Source organism: Camelus dromedarius, chromosome 14 (genome assembly GCF_036321535.1).
Source record: "Camelus dromedarius isolate mCamDro1 chromosome 14, mCamDro1.pat, whole genome shotgun sequence".
In the NCBI taxonomy this organism is placed as follows: Eukaryota; Metazoa; Chordata; class Mammalia; order Artiodactyla; family Camelidae; genus Camelus; species Camelus dromedarius.
The window spans coordinates 31,669,316-31,692,920 of record NC_087449.1 but is presented as its reverse complement, the minus strand read 5'-3'; the positions used below and the strand labels follow the sequence as shown (position 1 = coordinate 31,692,920).

At 53.7% G+C, this 23,605-nt stretch overlaps 1 protein-coding gene across 6 annotated transcripts in view; it reads left to right on the top strand.

Moving 5' to 3' along the window:
- ACOT11 (acyl-CoA thioesterase 11) overlaps positions 1-23,605 on the top strand; it is a 67,593-nt gene that overhangs the window by 14,359 nt on the left and 29,629 nt on the right. For 4 of the 6 annotated variants that reach the window (XM_064493551.1, XM_064493550.1, XM_064493552.1 and 1 more), the window contains exons 2-15: positions 4,447-4,648; positions 5,639-5,708; positions 9,590-9,650; positions 10,676-10,774; positions 11,249-11,384; positions 12,771-12,927; positions 14,130-14,249; positions 15,689-15,833; positions 17,085-17,140; positions 17,949-18,015; positions 18,346-18,429; positions 19,504-19,637; positions 21,640-21,771; positions 22,429-22,555. In XM_064493551.1, the coding sequence (XP_064349621.1) occupies positions 4,447-4,648; positions 5,639-5,708; positions 9,590-9,650; positions 10,676-10,774; positions 11,249-11,384; positions 12,771-12,927; positions 14,130-14,249; positions 15,689-15,833; positions 17,085-17,140; positions 17,949-18,015; positions 18,346-18,429; positions 19,504-19,637; positions 21,640-21,771; positions 22,429-22,555 (1,590 nt within the window). Of the gene's footprint in view, positions 1-4,446; positions 4,649-5,638; positions 5,709-9,589; positions 9,651-10,675; positions 10,775-11,248; positions 11,385-12,770; positions 12,928-14,129; positions 14,250-15,688; positions 15,834-17,084; positions 17,141-17,948; positions 18,016-18,345; positions 18,430-19,503; positions 19,638-21,639; positions 21,772-22,428; positions 22,556-23,437; positions 23,601-23,605 lie in introns of those variants that run through there. The other 2 variants (XM_064493548.1, XM_064493547.1) reach the window with 2 other exon arrangements.

Here is a 23,605-nt window from a genome sequence, read left to right as displayed (position 1 = left end):
TGAATTCTGTTTAGGTGTCTCCCGGCTGTATTTCTGTAGGAAGCCTAAACTCAGTTTTATAATGCTAACGTAAGTGCTCAATAAACGTTAGCCACGTGGCAGGCGCGTGCTAGGAGCTTTGGACACTTGATCCTGTGTAATTTCATCCCCACGATGACCCTTGGACATAAGTATTATAATCCCATGTTTACAGTTGGGGAAACTGAGGCCCATAGAGTTAGGTGGAGCAGCTTTCCCAAAGTCACCCACAAGTTAGTTGTGGAACCGGACTTGAACCCAAGCCAGGCTGACCCCCAAGGCCTGTGCACAGCCTTGGGTCATGGTGGGTGAGCTAAGAAGTCATCCAAGCCAGCCCCCCTCCTCCAGCGCAGGTGGGCCTCCTCTGCTCTAGGCCTGCTGTTTCTGATGGTTCCCTAAGGCACTGTGATCTCTCTGCTGGCTGGTCTCCGCATTTTCTGGCCAATCACCATAGATCTTTCCGCTGGTCCTCCTTGGTTTCTGGGCACTCCTTGGCCCCTCTCCCTCGTCTCCACCCACACAGGCCCCTAGCACTTTCCAGCGGGCTGCCCTTTGTCCCTACCACTCCAGTCACCGCTGTTCCTGCTTCTCCTTCCTTTCTGCTGTTCTTCAGTCCTCTCTCTACTTCAGACCATCGTCACCTTCAGGTCTCGGCTCCAGGGCCGCCCCGGTCATTACCCGTTTCCTCTTCCGTAGGTGTTTATTTGGCACCTCCTCGGTGCCAGGCCCGAGTGCACCCCTGTCCTGTGGGAATGCCTGTCTGCTGGGGCAGGTGGCTGTGAAAGCAGTGACTTCACAGCTGGATCAGTGTTGTGGAGACAGTGAAGCTGAGGGGCCAGGGAGGCCCTAGCTCTCCCCAGGGAAGAGGCAGGGGTGGGGGAGGGGTTGAAGAGGGAGGAGGAGGGACCCACTTGGCAGATAAGGCAGATGAAGGGATTTTAGGTGGAAGCAGCGCCCACGCAGCAGAGGAACAGAGGTGGGTGAGAGTGGTGCTCAGAGGAACCCAGTGTGGTCTGGAGCTGGGAGAGCAGCTGCGGGGCAGTGACAGGAGCCCCAGAGTAGGGCCTTGATTGTGAGGGGAATAGGGAGCCACTGAGGATTCTTGAGCAGGGGAGGTCCCGCTCTGGCTTGCTCTTCAGAAAGTCTGTGTGGTCCTAAGGGACAGAATGAAGTCCTGTAGTGGGAGGAGTTGCAAGGACTGGGTCTAGCCTCCCTGCAAGGCAGGATGAAGTGGGTTGTGGTTGTTGGGTTGTTGGGTTTGGGTTTTGGAAAGTTCCCTCCTGTGCTGTGGGGAGGCTGGAAGGAGGAGAGACGAGAGGCCTGTGGACAGGCTGTGGAAACAACCCAGTGAGTGAGCAGTGTGGGGGCCTGGGTGCAGCAGGGCAGTGGTGGGTAGACTGAGAGTTTGAGGAGGTTGGATCACTGGGATTTGGCTACTTGGGGGAGGGAGGAAATCCAGCTAAGGCTATTAGCGTGGGCCTGTCGTCACATTGCCCAGATGGAGCGCTGGCCTGGGAGGCTTTACCCTGGACCTCCTTTCCCTCTATGTGCCTCCGTCTCCCCAGTCGTGAAGGGATTGGGCAAAGTGGCCTTTCCTGTTCTGCCCCAGTTTTGTCACATGACTCTGGCCCAGGAGAAGGGGGACAGAGCCCACAGTGTAGTCAGCTGGGGCCTAGTCTGGGGATATCAAATCTGGCCGTGTCTGTTGTGGCTGGTGGCCAGCGCCTGGCATGCTGCTGTCTGAGAGCGCACGTCTCTGACCCTCAGATGCCCTCCCCACCTTCATGTGGGCTCTGCTCTCCCTGTCAGCTGTCTTGGCTCAGCCTGCCTGGCTGCCCCAGGCCCTGACTCTGTCCAGGGCCTCTGCTCTCCCCATGACTGGCCCTGGGAGGAGTGGCCTGGTTCTGGGGCCCCATTGGCTAAACACTGCCTGGGCCACACACGCCCCTGCCTCTTGGGCTGGCTGCCTGCCCACCTTGGGATTAGGAGGAGGCCTGGCCTGCCCTGGCCTGCCCTGGCCTGATGTGGCAGACTGCCTAGGAGCCCAAGTTGGAGTCTGAGAGGCTGTGCTTGGGGCCTCCAGTGCTGCTTTGCCCCCTCTGCCTGTGCGACAGCCCTGGGGCTCTGTATGCCTCCCTTTGACGGATGTGGACACCGCACAGTGGGGTTTGTCCCTCAGGTTGCCTGGGGTGGGGTGGGAGCTCAGTCCTGCTTGGAACACAGTATTTCCTGTCTGACAGGTGACAGGGCTCCTTAGCTTCCTCATGGGAAAGCTCAGCTGGCTGTGCCTGAGCCCTGCAGAGTTAGACCCAGGGTCCTGGTACCAGGGCTGGGGTGCCTTGGTGATAAGCAGTCTCCCTGCCTCTGCCTGGTGAGTGACAGATGAGGCTCAGGAGGGGAAGGGACTTGCTCAGGATCACATAGCACCTGAGGGATAGGGCTGGGTTTGAACTCAAATCTGTCTCTGGACATTCCTCTACAAACCTTGGATAAGGTCCTAATGTGTGCCAGGCCCTTCTAAGCATGAGCACTAGAGTAGGAGCTTCTCAAAGGATTGGCCCAGTTTATCTTGTATTCTCAATGTTTGGCTGAGGGCCCAATACAGAGGAGGTACTCAGTGAACGAATGAATGAAATGAACAAGGTAAAGATCCTAGTTGCGGGCAGGTAGACTCCAATGGCTGGGACTTTTGTTTCACAGACAGGAAATAGGAGGCTGGTAGGAGTGGGGATTGGCTAGGTGGGAAGCAGAGAGGATTGATCTCAGGTGTCCTGACTGCTGGTCTAGGGCTGTTTCCATCCTGACCTTCATCTGTAAAATGAGGTAAATAGTCTTTACCCTCTGCCTTCTTTGTGAGGATCCAGTGAGGTGGTGAATGAGAATAAGCTTGTAAAGTAGGGATACTGTGTGTGGGGCTTCCCTGTGTGCACATCCAGAACTGCCCAGAAACCCCACATGGTCTGCTTCTTTTCTTCTGCCCCCTTCCCCTCTGCATCTTGCGTTCCCCATTGCCCTGACTTTCTCCAGGGCTTGTTTCTGGAATGTTCTGCCCAGAACCCCTAGTTGTGGGAAGGATTTGGGAATAGTGTGGGTAAACAGAGTCTGCCTACCTCCTCCCTCTAACCGTCTCCCACACCGAAAAGCCAGCCACCCGCATCCACATCCAGGCAGGCCCCCGATGCACACCAGGCTGGAAATGCCTTGGCAGTGGTTACCATGGTGACAGATCCTGCTGCTTGGACCGCAGGGGCCTGTGAGCTGCCTGCAAGAGCCTGGCAGCCTGGCAGCCTGGCACCTGCAGGCCTCCACCCAGGCTGCGAGCTCCTGGGATGGCTGCTTCCTCTCCTTTTGGTGCCTGGCACTGAACCTGGTACCCAGGGTCTCTTGGGAATGAGCTGCCTCTTTTGGAACCCACAGCTGCTCTGGGTCACACAGGCCTGGTTCAAATCCCATTTCTACCACGTAGGGTGTCAGTGATCTTAAACAAGTCACCTCAGTGTTTTGGATTTATTAAATTAGCTATAAGATCCTCATAAGGGAAAATTTCCAAAGGATACAGACTCCCAGTGCAAGTCCCATCCTTACCCTGAGCCATCGCTGCCCCATCCTGCAGCACTGGCAGGGTCTGCATCAGGTCATGGCACTCTTTGCTGCTGAATCCATATCCAGGCCCCTGGACTCCTCATCTCAGGCCCCAGGAGGCCCTGCAAGCAGTGTAGTGTGGTGGGTAGGACCTCAGACACTGTGGCTAGACCTCTGAGGTCACAGCTGGGCTTTGCACTTCCTTGGGCCTCAGTTTCCTCATCTGTAAAATGGGGGTAATAATGTACCTATCTCAGAGATTTTTTGGACAGGTGGAAGTTGAATTAGTACTTGTAAAGTGCTTAGAAGAGAATCTGATAGTTATTAAGCACTTTATAAATGTTAGCGGTAACTGTTATCACCACACTTGACATTGGCCATGAAAATTGGAACCCTGGGCCTGTTCCTCCTGTCATTTTTCTCACACAGGCAAATGTCCCCAGCTCTTGTTCACAGTCTGATGATCTCTGAGTGCTGGTCCTGTACCTTCAGGTCCCTGCTCTGACACAGCACAGCCTTACACGTGGCTGCTCCAAAATGGGCTGGGCCCCAGGCAGAAACTCTGCCTCTAATTCATGAGTTTGAGGATTTTCTCTGGGTGGATTCTCTGCTCAGTACCTCTCCCCGCCACCCCCCTCAGGTCCAAGGTTGTGTTAACACAGAGTTGTTGGCTAAAAGGAGGGTAGGGATAAGTGGCATCCAGAGAGCCTCTGGGGTCTGACACCATGGGCTGGAGGGTGCTGGCCACTCTTGGAGTGGGGTCTCATGGGAGGTGGTCCTCAGGTCTCAGGGAGACCTGGGAGACCCAGCTGTGAGCTGACCTCTCTGTCCCTGCCTGTTCCCCAGGGCCTGGCCTCAGTGTTCTCCAGCCGTACATCCCGGAAGTCGGCCTTACGTGCTGAGAACACCATGGCAGAGGGCGAGGGGTACCGGAACCCCACGGAGGTGCAGATGAGCCAGCTGGTGCTGCCCTGCCACACCAACCAGCGTGGTGAGCTGAGCGTTGGGCAGCTGCTCAAGTGGATTGACGCCACGGCCTGCCTGTCTGGTAAGGCTCCCATCCCAGCGCTGGCTCCGCACACCCAGAGGAGAGGCCTCTGTTTTCAGAGGTGGTCACTGTCCCCTGGGTGCTGTGCTCCTCCCTAATCCTGACCTTTGCTCATGCTGCTCCACCTGCTGCAATGCCCATTCCAAGTTCTCCATGCTCAGTGCAGGCCCACCCTCTCACCCGCAAACCCCCAGGGCTCCAAGTGCTGGTCCTGCACCCTCAGGTCCCTGCCTGACACAGCAGAGCCTTACACGTGGTTGTTCCAAGACGGACGGCATTTGCTGTGAGCAAAGCCCAAGGCTGTTGGCCTGAACCACCTCCCAACACTGAGTAGAGCTGAGTGGAGCTGGATTGAGCTCATTTCATTGCCTTTAGCGTACCAGTTTTCTCCAGCCCGCAGGGAGTTCACAGTCTGGTGGGGGAGACCTGACTGCCCCCCAGCAGTGTTTGATGGGGCCTGGGAAAGGGAGGCGGAAGTGGGGCTGTAGGAGAACAGACCAGTGGCCCTGACCCAGCCTTGAGGGCAGAGAAGGGATTCTAGAGGGACGAGTGCAAGGGAGCAGGATCCTGAGGGCAAGAATGACTCAGGCAAGGAGACAAAGGTGGGTGAGGTTGACTGGGCAGAGGTTTGGGCACTCGAGGAGGCTTGGAAGTAGAATAGCAGGGTGTGATCATTCATTCATTCGACAGCTGCTCAGGGAGTATCTCCTATGTGCCAGGCACTGCTCAGGACTGGGACGCAGCAATGAACAAGACAGGGAAATGTCCTTGCCCTCATGACTTGTGATCTAGCAGAAGGGAGAGACACGAGACAGATGACACCCAGATATGTAAGACAGGGTCAGGGTGTACTAACCCCGAGGAAGAAAGTACAGAAGGGTGGGGGTGCGGCTGAGGAGGCAGGCCTTAGCTAGGTGGTCTGACATTTGATTAGAGGCCTGTGTGCCACGGGGAGGCTGCTAACGCATGGCTTTCTTCTCCTGACGCCAGCGGAGAGGCATGCTGGCTGCCCCTGCGTCACGGCCTCCATGGACGACATCTATTTTGAGCACACCATTAGGTAAGTGGCCCCGCCTGCCTCTCCTTCTGGTCTCCCCGCCCTGAGCCCAGGGCACCTCCCCAACTCCTGCCTGGTCAGCCTGTGTGCTGCCTGGAGCCTGCCTCTGCGGACTGAGGGCCTTTGCAGATGCAGGAGGGCGGCCGACCGGGCTGCACGGTGTCTGGGGCAGTGGTGGGTTCAGAGCTGCCCTGTAGCTGGGTGCCATGGGGTGTGGGCTCCCTCGGCCAGGTTTGGAATTGGACATTACTGAGATAGTATCATGGGATGCTGGGCAACTTTGGGGAAGTCAGTCTCTTTCTCTGGGCCTCAGTTTTCTTACCTGCAGAATTAATCAATGAATGCCTTTTTGAGCTCAGACATTCTCTGCGGGTCATTGGTCACCAGACTTTGGGGAGGTCCCTGGGCAAAGTGCCTTGGCAAAGCCTGAGCCAGGAGCTTGAGCCACTCATCCTCTGATCACATACCTCCAGGGATGAGAAGCTCACCACCTCCCAGTTTCTTTCTTTCTTTTTTTAAAAAAAATATCTGTACTGGTTAGAAAGCTCTTCATTATAATGTGCTGAGCTTTGTCTCCACACAGGTTTTCCGGGACCCAAAGAACATCCAAGCCCTTGGCCCAGGACAGGCTGCAGGGGTGACATACACTGCTCTGACCCCCAGGCCTGCTTCTAACCTCTCAGTGCCCAGGACATCAAGGGCCAAGGGCTTATTCGGGGCTTCCTGGAGCCCCGTGTGTCAGTTAAGGAAAGTTTGGCCAGTCCCTGAATTCATTTATTAAGTCATTCATCACTACTTGGACTTTTTCTGGACCAGTGCCCACTCTGGGTTTGGGGTCCACAAAGTAAACTGGAACATAGTCTCTGTGCCCCAGGAGCTCCCAGTCAGCAGGGAGACAGATGTGGAAACATAGTTTCAGTTCAGAAGGATAAGTTCCTCTGACATACCGGTCCTTGGTAATACTTTTTCTGAATATCTTTTATTTTCGAATAGTCTGTGATTTACAAAAACACCGTAGATAGTACAGAGAGTTCCCGTACACCCCACACCCAGATCCCCTATTAGTAACAATCTTACATTTATATGGTACCTTTGTCACAATTAATGATCCCATATTGATGTGTTGTTTGTAATGCCTTTTTAATACATTAACTTATTTAATCCTCAGAACAATACTATGAAATCCTGGCGATTAGTATCCTCATTTTACAGATGTGGAAACTGAGGCACAGAGAAGTGAAGTAACTTGCTAAGCTCATACGGCTGGTGGAGAATCCAGGATACACTACCAGCCAGGCAGGCTGTCTGGCCCCAGAGCACTTGCTGTTAACCAGTGGGCTACATTGTCTGTATGCCTGGGTGTGGGTGTAGTGGCAGAGGATAGTCAAGGGAGGCTTCTTGGAGGTGTTTGAGCTGGCTCCAGTATTGTATGTAGTGACGCTTTCTAGGCCAGTGAAGCCGAGTCTAGGCCAGCTCTGGGTCTCTGCTGCCAACATGGGTTCTGGCTCTTGGAGGAGCAAGGGGTAGCTAGGGCTGGGCGAGGATGTGTGCATGATGATGGATGTGCTGCAGGACCCAGCAGAGTGGAGGTTGAGTCTGGGCAGAGGAGGGTGTGGCTGGAAGGGAAAGCTGGAGAGGATCCTGGGAGGGAGGGCAAGCTGGGGAAAGACCTGGAGTGTGGTTGGTGGTCAGGAAAGGACTGGCCATACCTGAGGAAAGCTGGGGAAGGTTTTTTCATTTGTTTGTTTTTGCTTTTGTCATTTAAAAATACTTCAAAATGTTTCTCTAAGGGGTAAGAACGCTTTTAAAACATAACTTCATCACCACTAGCACACCTAAATAAAACAAACAATTTCTCCCTAACATCAAATTTCCAGTCAGCACTCAGTTGCCCTTACTGTCTCATGAATTTGTTTTTATTTTGTTGTGCTTTACGGTTCTTTTTGTTGCTCAAGTCAGGAAGCAAATAAGGTTGCAATTGGTTGCTATGTCTCTTAAGTCTTTTTTTTAACCTGTAGGTTTTACGTCTCCCCCCAACACCCTCTCCCCCTACCATCTCTCTCTCTCTCTTTACCTTGAAGTTTATTTGTTGAAGAAGCCTGGTCATGGGCTCTCTAGAGTTCTCCATCATCTGGATTTTGCTATTAGTGTAACTGTGGTGTCATTATATATGTTCCTCTGTCCTCACAGTAAATTGGTCCTGGGGAAGTGCTTGAGCAGGGGTCAGATTTGTTTATAGAAGCTGAGGGGATGTTAGGAAACCAGGGGCTTGAAGGGGCCCCCAAGGGGGCTGGGCAGTGACCCTGGGGATGGAGCCAGTTTTGGCCTGAGTGGTAGAATGGAGGATAGTCAGGAAGGAACACAAGCTTGTGAGTCCAAATGGGTGACTGCTTGGCTTTGGAAAATCAAGAAAGGGAAGAGTGGAAGAGGAAGAATAGAAAGGGTCACAAACTTCTTTTTTTTTAGCACCACAAAAAACAGACTTTTATTTTTATTTGGGGGATTATGGAAGGTTTTTTTTCTCCTGATTTTTTATCATGAAAACTTTCAAAATTATAGAAAAGTGAATAGTGCAATGGTCATCACCACTGAGGTTCAGTAATTAACATTGTGCTAAATTTGCTTTGTCTGTATGTAGATAAATACAGGCATATCTCATTTTATTGCACTTTACAGATATTACATTTTTTTTTTCACAAATTGACGGTTTGTGGCAACTCTGCATTAAGCAGATCTATCAATGCTATTTTTCCAATAGCATTGGCTCACTTTGTGTCTCTGTGTCACATTTTGGTAATTCTTGCAATATTTCAAACTTTTTCATGTACTGGGAAATCGGAAAATTCATGTGACTCCCTTTATGGCAATATTTGCTTTATTGTGGTGGTCTGGAACCAAATCCATAGTATCTCCATTGTATGAACTATTTGAAAGTGAGTTGCAGACATCATGATACTTCATCCCTCCACATATCAGCATGCATCTCCTAAAAATGACAGTCCCCTACATGACTATTAGACCTATTGAAGAAAATAGGAGAAAAACAAGTCAGCACAGGGCAGGCTAGGTGGCTCCCCCAGAGATTTTGATTGTTCTTCTGGACATGGAACCATTCCAGAGGGACAGCTGCAGCTGGAAAGAGCAGGGCTAGTGTAGTTGATAGAATCAGTCTAGAATGCTGGCTCTGTCAATTTTTAGCTGGGTGACCTTAGGTAAATGGCTTACCCACTCTGATTTTCAGTCCCTCCTAAACCTACTTGCTAAACTTGTTTTGAGACTCAAATGAGGTTGTGCACGGTGGCTGGCACAGAGTAGGTATTCTTTGTTTTTATTTCCCTTCCCAGCCTCTGTTTATAGCCTCTTGCACTTAACAGGCATTCAGTAATTGTGGAATTCATTAATTCAGAAGGTCTCTATTTATGGGGTGCCTACCCTGTGCTGTGTGCAAGGCATTGAAGGTGTAGTGGTGAGCAAAACAGACATGATCCTTGCCCCAGGGGAACTTAAGGATTGTGGGGGAGACAGAGTTAGAAGAAGCACTAGGAGGGTGAACCTTACGGGGCTGCAGGAGGGCAGGGAGGGCTTTCCCTAGGAGGGACTGTTGAGCTGAGAGCAAAGAGAAGCTTGAACATTCACTGGACAAGGGGGAGCAGAGGGACGAGGGAGATGAATGATACCATGCTGATGCTCTGGCCTCGGCTTCCCCACCTGTAACACGGGGTGCGAACACTGAGGACTCGAGGTCATCGTAGACGGGAATATGTTCTGTCCCCTGTGCCATTCTCCCTCCAGTTCCCTCTGCAGAGGCCCCACCAGTATCTGAGGCCCCTGTTCTCTCCCACTGTCCACTCTCCAAGGCTCACCTCCTGCTTTTCTCTCCTCAGTGTTGGACAGGTGGTGAACATCAAGGCCAAGGTGAACCGGGCCTTCAACTCCAGCATGGAGGTGTGTGGGGCGGGCACTGGCTGGGGTGAGTGGGCGCACGGGTGGGGTTTCTGCCTCCTCTCCACTCTCAGCCCCCAGCCCGGGCACACACACACAGAGCCCTGGTTGAGGCAGCAGAGTTCTGAAACAGCTGGCAGGGTTGGGAGGATCCTAAGGGTCTAACTGTCCAACACCCTGTAACACAGAAGAGAGAACTGAGGCCCAGGGAGGGGAAGGGACTTGCCCCAGGTCACCAAGTCACGTAGATTCCAATGTGGGCCTGGACTTCCAGTCTCCTGGGCCTTCACACCTGGTCTCAGACCCTCTCTTCAAGGGCCAGGTGGTCTCAGGAATGCAGGAAGATAGCCGCTGTGCCTGACCCTGGAGGCAGCATGGTGGAGTGGGAAGGGTACTGGCCTTTGGCCCATTAGCTTACCTCACACACAGCCTCTATCTCCCCATCTGTAAAATGGGAACATGATTCCTATGCTGCAGGGTTGTTGAAGTTTTAATGGGAGGACTCTTTGATGATGCACATGGCCTCTATTTCCCACCTAGAGATGTCAGGCCCAGGCAACTTCACCTAGCTGGACCAGTGGTTACTGAGGAATCACTGAGGCTGGAATAGCAGGGTCCTGACTGTACCTCTGGCCCCCTATAAATACTAAGATTCTCCACCTCCGAGGACCCCCTCAGGTGTCTGTCCTTCCAATTTAGCCAACACTTTACTTACTTCAAGCCCTTTCATAAACACAGTCTCATTTTGATTCTCTCAATAACCCTGTGAGTGTAAGTACAATCATTCCCATTTTACAGATGAGGAAACTGAGGCCCAGAGAAGGGAATGACTTGCCCAAGGTTTCCCAGGGAGCCAGGGGCAGAATCAGAACCTATCCCAGGTCTCTGGCCTTCTGGACTTGGTAGGTGATAAAGAAATACCAGAGGCCAGGTCTGGGGTGAGACTTCCCGTCTTGAGCTGTGGGGCCTCAGGCTGGTGAACCCTATTTCTTCCCTCTTCACTTACCCACGTTGCTCTTCCTCTACAGGTGGGCATCCACGTGGCCTCTGAGGACCTGTGCTCTGAGAATCAGTGGAACGTGTGCAAGGCCTTGGCCACCTTTGTGGCCCACCGGGAGCTCTCCAAGGTAGGTGGCTACCCCTGGCTACCCGATGCTGCTGGGCCACCTGGGCATCTGCCCAGGACAGTGGTTCTAGGGGTTAGTGGAAGGCTAGAAGGGGCTATGGCAGGGGAACCACAGTCCCTAGAGGAAGGCCCCCTCCCCTACTGCAGTTGAACTCCAGGCACCTCTCCGCTCTGCTCTTCCCCACCTCTCCCTGTGCACCTTACGCGAGGATCCTCCAGGTCTCCCTGTTCCCTTCCATGTCCTGCGTTGACACCCCCCCATCCAAGGTGCCTTTGCTGAAGAAGGGGAATAGGGACACTGGAGGATGAAATGATGTATCAGTCAACACGGAGACAGGAAGATGGGGACAAAGAAGGGATGAAGACTTGTAACCACCTAGCAGCCCCGAGCATGAGATGGTGGCTGGGAGGGCAGGCCCTTGTGCTATTTCAGGGAACCTGTCCTGAGCATCTCCCACCCTACCCGCGTCTACAGGTGAAGCTGAAGCAGACCATGCCGCAGACAGAAGAGGAGAAGACGGAGCACAGTGTGGCAGCCGAGCGCCGGCGCATGCGGCTGGTCTACGCGGACACCATCAAGGACCTCCTGGCCAATTGTGTCATTCAGGATGGTGAGTGGGTGTGGGTGAGGAGGGCAGCTGGCATCCTGCATGTCCCCCTCTGCCCTGGGTCTCCACTGGGCAGGGGAAGGAAGGGAGTCTCTTTGGGATGTGTACCCATTGGCAGCCTCAGGCCTGGATGGCCTCTTGCCTCAAGGTCCCTCCAGGGAAAGGGGAGTGTTTGGACTTCTCGCCAGCTCCCAGGAGCCATGAAGATGGAGCTAGGATACAGGGAAAACACTTTGTCATCCACAAAATGCATTTGGGTCTCTGGAAGTCAAGGTATTTGGGAAGGTGGTATTGAGCTTGGCCTTGAAGACCCTGGGACTTTAAAAAAAGCATATAGATAGGTGGGTAGGTAGGTAGGTAGAGGAAGGTGTAGGGATAGAGATAGAGACAGAGAGAGAATAAAAGACAAGACTGTCTCTCCTACCCAGAACCCAGGCGCCTCGGGGTTGTCACTCATCTTTGGGCGTCTTTCCAGTCAGTGTTCCCTGCATATTTAAGCGTCTACCTTTTATTTCACCTTCTCTATTTACCCAAAGGGGAATGTCCAGTACATACTGTTCTATATCTTGCGCCTTTCCTCTTAAAAGCATATCTCGGAGATAGTCCCATACCAGCACACAAAGATCTCCTTTGTACTGGGAGGATTTTGATGGGTGGAGAAATGAGGCAGGTCTTCCTGACAGGGGGTACAGGCTGGCCAAAGGCCCGGAGGGGTGACCCTGGATTTGTTTACTGATCTTCAGAAGGTTAGAATGCAGAATCTTCCTGGAAACCTAAAGGAGGCAATTTTAGGATCAACCAAGGGAAGTTCAGCTATCTAGAGTGGAGAGAGCAGGCTGAAGTTGTGAGCCCCAGGGAGAGCAGTGAGCTGTGCTCTGAATTCCGTATACCAGAGGCCACGGCTGGACAGGCCCAGCTCTTCCTACTGTCGTCAAGGCCCTCTGGAACCATCCATCTCCTGCAGCCCTCCTGCCCTGACAGCCCTTCTACCCAAGGGCCAGTCCAAATGCCTTAGCCTGGCGTCCGGGCCTTGGCTGACCGCTCAGCTGGGTCTGGTACTGTCCCTTTACTTGCCCTCAGCTCCAGCTAAGCCAAGGCCTCATTGCTCCCTGTGACTGTCCTGCCTGTCCCGTCTCCTTGCCTGTGGCATCTCTGAGCAGTCTGCAAGCCAAGGGAAAGGCACCTCTTTCATGGGCTTTCCCTGACATACTCTCTCTCCCTGGGAGATGGGAGGTGCATGGCACCTCCTTGGTGCTGAGTAAATGGAAGAATCTGGGTGGGGTGGGGTGGGGTGGGGTGGGGTGGGGGTCCTGGGAGGCCCACAGGGAGGCTCTGCCCTTGGGAGTCTTCTCACTTCCCCGCTTCCTCTCCCTCCCCCTCCCCGGTCAGATCTGGAGAGCAGGGACTGTAGCCACATGGTGCCGGCTGAGAAGACCCGAGTGGAGAGTGTGGAGCTGGTCCTGCCCCCCCACGCCAATCACCAGGGCAACACTTTTGGGGGCCAGATCATGGCCTGGATGGAGAACGTGGCCACCATTGCAGCCAGGTGAGGGGTGCTTGCTGCCTCTGCCTCCCCTCCTTTCTCCCCCTCCTTCCCTTGTCCAACTCCCTCTGGGCAAGAAACCCCATCCTGGTGTTGGCATTCAAGGCTTTAGAAACTTGGCTGTTCTGTTAAGGTAACCCAGGGCTTTCAGACCCAGAGAACCAGAAAGGAATGATTTTTCTGTGAGCTCGCCATTCCATCCATGGTTCTTGTCACTGGCCTGAGAAATGCCAAGCCCCTCAGCTGGCGTGAGGGCCTCTCCTTGCCCTGGCCCTGCCTGCTCGCTTCCTGTGCTTTACACCCCTTGTAAATCAGGCCATGTGCCCTTCCCTTCTCCATCCTCCATGCTGCCAGCCCCTCCTTCACTCCTGGACTGACTTCCCGCCATGCCAACCCCACTACTTTGTGTCTGCTAAAACCCTGCCCACCCCCTCCATGAAGCCTCTTTGACTTTCCCCTTCTCTCTAGAGGTAAATATAATTCCTTCCTTCTCCTAGAACCTCTGCCTGTCTGGGGCACGTTCTGCTCCAAATCTTGTGGCATTTTTTTAATTTATAGTTATGATAACTGACATTCAGGAACTGGCACTCTCCATGCTATTGTACTTGCTGTTCCTTCTGCCAGGAGTGCCCTCCCAGACCCATGTCTTCCTCAACCAGGCGAATTCTACCTCACCCTTTAGAGCCCAGCACCTGTGGCCCTTCCTTTGTGTTTAACCTGTGGACACAGTGCATAAGCAATGCCATTTTGGGCAGCCCCAGCTATTAATGCAGTAAGATCTCAGAGGAGGGTCAGGGTATGGGTAGTCAGGGAAGGCTTCGTGGAAGAAGAATACTTCAGCTGTGAATGATAAGTAGCCTGGGTAAGGGGAAGGCTTCCAGGTAGTAGGGACAGCAGGTGCTAGGGTGTAAAGGTTGGAAGGAAAAGGTTTACCCCAAGCCCTGCCCTTTCCTCTGTCACCTCAAATTCAGGGCTTTCCAGTTACGCACGTAGACCTCAGTATATGAAGCTGTGAGATGGGACTTTAGTTCTCTTCCTCTGGGCAGAACTGTCACTGGGTTCTGGAGAGGGTGGGTCAGAGGGCGGTGCATGTGGTTCTGGGCTGGGTCTAGGGATGAGGGCAAGGGGAGAAGGCTGGCCCAAGCCAGTGGCTGATGCACAGGGGGCTTTTTTTGTCCTGTCCCTGAACCCCTGGCCTCCTCCAGCCGGCTGTGCCGAGCCCACCCTACTCTGAAGGCCATTGAGATGTTCCACTTCCGGGGCCCATCCCAGGTTGGGGACCGTCTGGTGTTCAAGGCCATCGTGAACAATGCCTTCAAACATAGGTGAGAGGCTAGGATGGGTGAGACGGGCCTCCCCGGGCTGTGGGCTCTTCCTGACCTGAGAAAAGATCTTACTGCAAACCTGCCAGGAACCCTTTCACATGCAGATGAGGTCTGTGAGGTCTAAACCCTGCCTGCCTGCTGAGCCGCTTCACCATCACCAAGATTCAGCTCTGATGTTCCCTCCTCTGGGCTCCCCAGCCCTGTGCCTCCCACTGTCTCAGGTCATATCACGTGCTCAGTGTGTCTCTGTCTCTCTCCCTGGCTCCTGCCTTGGGTCCTGCCACACTGGATGCTCAGATCACAGGGCCACCTCTTGCCAATGTGTTGTTGTTTATCAGACCCTTTCCCACCCTTTTCCTAAAACAGTAATTAGTTCCCAGAGCACTTACCTTTGGAATGAATTCTGATAACCCCATGAAAGCTTACTTTAAATATGTATCTCTTTTGGTGATTTCAAAGATTTGGTGATTTTCAATGATAGTATAGTCGTTGAAAGTGATTTTCAATGATAGTGTAGTTGTTAAAAATCTGGAGCTAGGCTACCTGGATTCAAGTTTGGCTCAACTCTTTATCAGCTGTGTGATTTTGAGCAAGTTATTTAACCCCTCTGAGCCTCAGTTTTTTTCACCTGTAAAATGGGGCTCACCACAACTACCTCACAGTTGTGAGGAGGATTCAGTGAGGGGTTACCAGTGGAATGCCGGAGAAAATGTTCCGTGAAGGTCAGCCATTGCTGCTGCTATTATAATGATAATTATTATTATTAATTTATTTTTATTTTATTAAAACAAATTCGTGGTCTGCTGTCATGGCAGGGGAAAGCCCTGAACTAGGAGCTGGGAGTCCTGGTTTCTAGTGCAGATTCGCTTCCTGACTGTTGTGTGACTTTGAGCGAATTATTGCCCTGTTTTAGGACTTAATTTCCCCATCTGCATAATGTCCACATCCTAGGGTCATAGACCTTCCTATGTGAGAGGGGATGGAGGTGGCGCTGGTCTATAATTAATAAAGACAGTCGGATATCCAGAAACAGCAGCAACTGAGCTGTCAGAGCGCTCGTGAATATGTGCAGAGTGAACATTTTCTCATTTCTCTGTCCCTCCACCTCCTTTCTTATGTCCTTCCACAATGCTTGCAGTTTATGTATTTTATATGTACATTTATTGCTCCGTCCCCCAGTGGTTAGCCCATGAGGGCCTGGACTGGACAGGTTCATTCATTTCTGTGACCCCAGTGACTAGCATAGGGCCAGGCGTGCAGCAGGTGCTCTGTAAACATTGTTGGAAAGGAACAGCTTGGGTTTCCTGCCCATGGGACTCAGAGGGGGGCTGCGGGAGGAAAGCAGGAGTGTGTGTGTGCGTGCGTGCGTGTGTGTGTTGGGGAGGGGGTGGCTGTGGGAAGGCCTGTCCCGCATGAGAGAAGCCCTCCCTCCCCCTCAGCATGGAGGTGGGCGTGTGCGTGGAGGCCTATCGCCAGGAGGCTGAGACCCACCGGCGGCACATCAACAGCGCCTTTATGACCTTCGTGGTCCTGGATGCCGATGACCAGCCTCAGATGCTGCCCTGGATTCGACCCCAGCCTGGGGTGAGCAGGGGCAGGGTCCTGCCCCACCACCAGCCCCTCTCCCTGGCTGCCCAGGGGTGACACCTGGGGAGCACGAGCCCACCCTGCCCCTCTGCTGGGGCACAGCCAACTCCGAGTGCCCTGGTGTGACCCCCGGGGATGTCCCTTGAGCAGGGAAGACACCTTGTGCTTTCTGGAAGAACTCAGACCATGCGTGTGGGCCTGGCTTGTCGCTGGCCATTAACAGCAGAACTGGAAGAGCACTGCCTTTGGGGGCAGATGTGGGTTGGAGCCCCACCTTAGCCACTTTCCAGCGGGTGCCCTCTGCGAGCTTTCAGTCCCATCTGTAAAGAGGGCGTGTCTACAGTCCCTGCCTCGCGGGGCTGTTGCGGGGATACTGACTCCATGCCTGGCTAAGTAAGTGGCGACTGTTGTGATGATGGTGACAGGAGAGCAAAGAGCATTGGGATGAGAGTCAGGGACCTGGATTCAAGGCTGGCTCTTACCCTTGTGCCTTCTGTGGGCCAGGCTCTGGCTTGCTTCTAGGGGGGCAGAGAGCGACCTTGGAGAGGTTGCACCTTCTCTCTGGGAAGGTCCCCTGCCCTGCCTGCCCAGCTCACAAGGCGGAGCGTGGCTGTGAAAATCCCTGCTCCATAGCTGGGCGTTGGGCAGTCAAGACAGGTAGTAGGTGGAGGAGTGGGGAGTCCAGTGGCTGGCAGGACAGTGGACAGTCCCTGAGGTGCCTTTCAGGCCTTTGCCATTTAATGTTCATGAGTGAGGAGACGTTAGAAGTTGTGGTTCAGAGGGTGGGCTCTGAGTCAGGCCATCTGGGTTCTGTTCCTGGCCCTACTCCTTAACCCTGTGACCTTGGATAAGCCACTTAGCCTTTCTGTGCCTCAGTTTCCTCTCTGTAAAATGGGGGTAGGACCAGTACCAACCGCAGAGGGTTGTCGTAAGGCTTAGTTGAAGTTTTGCATGGAACTTTAGAAGCATGTCTGCCCATAACAGATGCTCAATAAATGTGGGTTCTTAGCATTGTAAGTGCCCTTGGGGACCCCCTTTTACAGAGGAGGAAACCAGTCCAGGGGGCAGGTGGTGTTCCCAAAGTCACTCCGAGAGTCTGAGGGGAAGCTGGAGCTGGAGCTCAGGGGCTGGCTGCCCCAGGGAGACCTGACCTCCACTTCAGGGCTGTGGGGTCTCTGTGGGCCCTTGGGCGGGGGACAGGCTGGCTGTCCTGCCTGCACCACAGTCTGTCCCCGCTCTTCTCCCCAGGATGGTGAGCGGCGGTACCGAGAGGCCAGTGCCAGGAAGAAGATCCGCCTGGACAGGCAAGTTGGGGGCCGGGCGGTGGGAGGGGACACAGATTCAGAGCTGTCATCTGCTCCCTGGCCCTGGGAACTTGCGTTTCTCCTGTGCTGCCCCTGTGCTGGGCACTGGGCTGGGCCTTTATGTCAGGCAACCTCCGGTCTTGGCCTCATTACACAGCTGTCTTACAGCCCATTGTACAGGCGAGGACAGACAGGAATGCTCAGCAGAATGAGAATTTGAACCTGGCCAGGTTTGGCCAATTTTAAATCTTGTGTTCCTTCCATTGCCTCTGATACCTGTTGGCAGATGAAGAAAGGAAGGCTCTGAGAGGAGATGCAGTTACTTAAGAAGCAAACCCAGGTGTGAGTAACTACTGGGAAAGCATTTTGCAGACTTGAAAGTTCTGTAAACGCACCAGAATTCACCATCCAATGTAAATAAGAAGCATGCGCATTTATGGAGGATTTACCATATGCCAAACACTATTCCCCTCATGATGACCCCATGAGGAGGCAGGTGTGACTACCGATCCCATTTTACAGATGAGGACACTGAGGCATAAGGGTGAAATCACTTTAGCCAGAGTGAAGTCGCTCAGCAGGGCTGTAGGGTCTGCCCCTTCCCCTCCCCGGCCCGTCCCGGCCTCTCACTATGTATGTTCTCAGCTGCTGTTTTCTGTGTGCCCATCCAGTCTCCCTGGCCAGACAGGAGTCTCTCCCACCCTGCTGGGCTGAGCACAGGGCCTGGCACACAGTAAGCCTGCAGTGAAGTCTGTCGAAAGAGATGTGCTCCCAAGGGACCAAGGTTGTCGTCTTCCCTCTCTCCCAGGAAGTACATCGTGTCCTGTAAGCAGGCGGAGATGCCCCTGTCTGTCCCCTGGGACCCTAGCAACCAGGTGAGGCCTTCTGCCTGCCCAGGCTGCCCACCACCCCTCCCCTCTCCTCTTGTCAGAGTGGGTTTGGAGGTAGGCCCAGAGGGGACAGTATACTGCTTCCATGCCTCAGGACTGGTACAGTTAGCCAAGGGCTTTCCTGGGTCCGCCTGCTTGGCAGGAGGGATCTGGGGCCTTGAGAGGAGGAGCGAGTCTGGCCAAGCCCGGGCCTCCTTTCCCAGAGCCCAGGACATCCTCCTTCACGTCCAGTTTCCTCTGCCCACCTCAGCATGGCCCGGGCGTGGAGCCCCGAGGAAGGGGAGAAGGTGAGGCTTCCCTGTGTGCTCCGTCCAGGTGTGCCTGAGCTACAACAACGTCTCTTCCCTGAAGATGCTCGTGGCCAAGGACAACTGGGTGCTGTCCTCGGAGATCAACCAGGTAGCTGACCCCACCCTCCCGGCTTTCCTTCCTCTTCTGAGCAACCAGAGGTGACTGACTGCAAGCCACAGCAACCCTCTCAAACCACTCGTGTCAAAAGGGGATTCCTTCAAAGGAACTGGATGAGATCATGAAACCGACCCAGTTATAGAAACATGCCTGCCCCACCAGGGCCTGGAGAGGGGTTCCCTGCTCCAAGTCCTCTCCTGTCCGCCCACCTTCTTGCCCCATCACACCCTGCTACTGCCTGCCCTGCTGTTCACCGCTCCCCACTCCCCACCCTGGCTCCTTCTACTGTGAGGTGCTGCAGGGGTGAGGCCTGGGGTACACGCAGGCTGAGGGAGGACTTGAGCTCTGCCACTTTTGTCTGTGTCCTGGGACGGTCACTTCCCCTCAGTGACATTAGGGGGTCGGCTGGACACCTGGCTCTGAAGATCCATTCTCTTGTTGCATCAGTCACTCTTTTAATTTTTTTCCACATTTAAAAAATCAAGGTATAATTTACATACAGTAAAATTCCCCCTTTTAGTGTATAATTCTACCAGTTTTGAAAACACATACAATTACATAATCACTGCCAAAATCAAGATACAGAATAGTTCCATAATCCCCCCAAATTCTCTCATTCTCCATTGTGGTCAAGCCTCTTCGCACACTAATCCCCTGGAAACCATGAATCAGTTTTGTGTCCCTTCAGTTTTGTCTATTTGAGAACGTCCAATACAGGGAATTGTACAGAATGTAACCTCTGAATCTGACTTCTTTCACTTGGCACAATGCATCTGAGATTCCCTCGTGTTGTGGAGTGTTTGTGGTTTGTTCCATGTCATGCCTAAGCACCGTTTCATCAGACCACAGTGCGATTACCCATTCAGTGACCGCTTCTTCAGACCCCTTCCTGTCTGCTTGTGCTGAATCGCTCATTTTCATAGGGATGCGACCAAGGCTCAGAGAGGTTGAGTCGCTTGTTCACAGTCACACAGCAGTCAGTGGCAGCCCTGAGCTTCCAACCCTGGCCTCCAGCATAGTCGGAGGAGGAGGTGCAGGAACGAGGCTGCTGTCTGTCCCATGCAGGTCCGCCTGTACACTCTAGAGGAGGACAAGTTCCTCTCCTTCCACATGGAGATGCTGGTGCACGTGGACGCAGCCCAGGCCTTCCTGCTGCTCTCAGACCTGCGTCGGAGGCCCGAGTGGGACAAGCACTACCGGTGAGGGTGGGGCACCCCGGTGGGAGGTGGAGGGGTAGGACTCGGGGTGGGGCATGGTCCCTTCTCAGGCTTGGTGGGGAGGGCAGGTCCTCAGGTGTCGCCTCCTGCCGAGCCCTCCCCAACTGTGCTCTGTGCCTGCTGGCCTTTAGCCTGGGGTAGGGGGTACTATGGTTATGTACTAGGCGGGTGTGAGTCAAGGGTATTTTGAGCCCTCAGGGAAGGTACTGAGCCTGGAACTGGAGTTGGGGGTGTGGGTTTAAGTCCTGTTTATGGCCCAACTAGCTATGTGACCATGGGCAAGTCGTATCTGTTTGAGGTCTCAGTTTTCCTTCTGTTAAAATGGGTACTTAAGATACGAGTCATGGATTTATATTCAGGGATAGAGCAGTGATTTTCAAACCATGTTCTGTGGAGTTCTGCCTTCCCAGACGGGACTCAGGGATGGCTTGGGGTGGGAGCTGGAAGGCTGAGGAGGCGGGTGGGACTCCTTCCCAGGCTCAGGGTAACTAACGGAAGGGCCAGTTTGCTGAATTCGCCAAGTTTACCAGTTCTTGTATGGATATGAATGTTATTTTTGAATGTAGTGAGTTACTGAATATAAATATGTTATTCCTATGAATACATTTGTTCCCCAAATTTACTGATTCTCCATGTGAATATTTTCTTCTCGAATTTACCCAAGGAAGATAAATTTATTCTTAGGAAAATAGCCAAAATTTCAGTGTTTAATATGGGAATATTAAAGTTGAAACTCTTGTTTTTATCGTATCTCTCTAAAGTCACTTTCTTTTATGCCAACACCGTCCTTTGGGGGTTCTTTGATCATTTCTCCAATGGCTTATTAGGAGAAGCCTATATTCCTGGGTGTATCCAAGGAAGATCTGTGTATTTGGAAACTCAGTAAGCAGGTCATTTGGTGAATTGATATTTGACAGACTGGCCTTCCCCTACCAACCCGCGTCTATCTTCACAAAGCAGGTCTGCCTGTAGCTGTTCGTACACAGGCTTTCTGCTTAAGGTTTCTTTGCAAAAAGGGCTGTGTTGCTTTAAAAAGCCCTCGTCTAGGTGACCCCAGGCCTGCTGACCATGCCATTCTAGAAGCTTGAGAGGTGATTTAGTGGTGGATGTTGCGGGGAGGGGTTTGTAAATGTGGTAGGAAGGCTTCTTGTAGGGGGTGGACTGGCGTGGGCCTTGGAGGCCTGATCAGATCTTGATGCTTGCTGGGGTTGAGGGGCGTGCCTAAGGGGAGGGAGCCTCTAGCAGCTCCCCCCACCCTGCCCACAGCTGCCCTGTTCCTGAGGCAGCTCCCAGGGTGGGCAGGACAGCAGGGAAAGGTGGCAGGTCTGGACTTGGTCATGCGTGTTTCTGTGTGGATGGCCTTGTCTGTGTACGTGTGTGTTGGTGTAAGCCTGAGTGTTTCTACTTGGGCATGTGTATGCAGTATATCCAGGCCTGAGGGGCACAGCTCTGACACCCAGCAGCCTGAGCACCTCCCAGCCCTGCTTCCTTATTAGCTCTGTGGCCATGGACGAGTTCTATCTCTGGGTCTCAGGCCCCTCATCTATAAAATGGGGGTCCTGAGACCAACCTTGGGCTGCTGCGGGGTTAAATGAGATAGTACACTTAGAACGGTGCCTGGCACACAGTGGGCACTCACTAAATATTAAGTACAGAACAACCGCTCAATCATCACACATCTGTGCAGGGTGCGTGCACCTGTGTGCGCACTGGTGGGTGTCTATGTGTCTGTGCACATAGGTATGCCCACAGGTGTGGGTGTGTCCGTGTATGTCTTAGTCTATTCCCAGGTCTGCATGTGTGGGGCTGTGCATTTGCTTGTGTGTGTGTGCCTGTCTTGGCCAGGCCTTCCTGCCATCCTTTGATCCCTGCTGAGCAGTGTTGGGTGTGAAATGTCCCCTAAGCATCTGCTTGGGGAGGCTGAAGCCTGGGAGGGCTTGGGCCAGACAGAAGCTCCCCTGTGACTCCCATGGGCTCTGCACAGGAGTGCGGAGCTAGTGCAGCAGGTGGATGAGGATGATGCCATCTACCACGTCATCAGCCCCCCTCTCGGCAGTGATCCCAAGCCCCAGGACTTTGTGATCCTGGCCTCTCGGCGGAAGCCTTGTGACAATGGGTGCGTGCCTGCCTGCTGGGGTGGGAGGTGGGCAGGGCTCATCCTCCTCCCCTGGGGAAGGGACTTCAGCCTAGAGTCAGTGCGCTGCTTCCTGTGGGCCGTGGTCTACACTGTGGGTAGAATGGAGGACACGGGGAGGCACGGCCCTTTTGGTCACTCATCCTCTAAAGCAGGTTGTTCTCTGTCCCTGGGGTGGTGAGGCTGCCTTGCCCCAGGCCATGGACAGGCCATTTCTCACGTGGGCAGCTCTTTGGCCTCCAGTCTCTAAAAGCCCCATGTTGGCTGAAGGGTGGCAAGGCTGCCAGCTGTGCCATGATGAGGATGCAGGAGCGATGGCGTGACTCTTGCTCGAGACAGGGGAGAAAGGTGAAGCGCAAAAATCCCAAAGTGGAGCACTGCTCCCTGAGTGTCTGCAGTGGCGGGGCTTTTCCAGAAAATCCACAGTGTGGTCACACTGGCTCCTGGCAAATTCAGAGCTGCTAACCCACAGATACCTCCTCTCTCTAGTGGACCCAGAGCCAGGCTTTATGTGCCTTAGATAATGATGAGGGCATCAGTGCAGAGGAGGCTTGGGACCCTGGGTCAGTGCCAGAGGGGGCTCCGGAGCCAGGCCCTCACCCTCTTCTCTGCCCACCCCCCACCCTTCCTTCTCTCCAGGGACCCCTACGTCATCGCACTGAGGTCGGTTACGCTGCCCACACACCGCGAGACGCCAGAGTACAGGCGCAGGGAGACCCTCTGCTCGGGCTTCTGCTTCTGGCGCGAGGGGGACCAGTTGACCAAGGTGAGGCCCTGTGTCCGCTTTCCCCCTACCACCCAGATTCACCCCCAAAGCCACAGAGAGCTCAGTGCTGTCCGGCTCAGCTCCAGACTCAGCCACATCCGCCATCAGGCTCTCTTCCAGCTTAGGGGAGCCTAACAGTGTCTGAAAATGAGCCTTCATTAAGATAGAATAAGATCTAATCTATGCAGAGATAAGTCCGAGGCCACTGCAGGGTCTCTGAAAAAGCTCTGGACGCCGAGGGCAGAAGGCCTGTGTTCTGATCTAAAATTCCATCTCCTTATTTACTTCTTTCTAGGAAGGCTTTATATGGCTCTCAGGGCCCATAAAACTCAGCAGAGCAGTCAGTGTTAATTGAAAGTGTGGGGGAGGAGCTGAGAGCGTGTGGGGTTGGGGATACCCAGCTCCCCTTCCTCAGCTCACAGCGGCTGTTAGGGCCCTGAGACTCCTCCCAGGTAGGGCCTTGGACAGTGTTTGCTAACTTAATACGCTTAAACAGGCGAGCTTCTCAGGGCTATCCCTGGGCTTATTCTAACTTGTGTATGGCCCCAGAGAGCACCTTCATTTAAAAGGGATTCCATGCTGGGCTCTGGAGATCCAGTACCTGTCTTCCAGAGCCTCCTACCTGACAGGGGAGGCACGTGGTGACAGTACAGTGTGTGGTGACAGAGGGAAGCCAGGATTGTCAGCACACAGAGGAGGGGTCAGGGGAGACTTGCTGGAGGAGGTCAGGCCTGCCAGTCATACAATCTTCTAAGGCCCCAGGTGCCAGCTCCTGTTTGCTGCCTTCCTAGCAGGCAAGCAAGGCTGCTTCCCTCCTGCCTCTTGTCCACTCAGCCGCCCCCTGCGCCCCCACCTCCCTGAGTGCAGCTTCCCGCCCTGCAGGTGTCCTACTACAACCAGGCCACCACGGGCCTTCTCAACTATGTGACCACCAATGTGACCGGCCTCTCCTCTGAGTTCTACACCACCTTCAAGGCTTGTGAGCAGTTCCTCCTGGACAACCGGAACGATCTGGCCCCCAGCCTCCAGACCCTCTAGGCACCCTCAGTG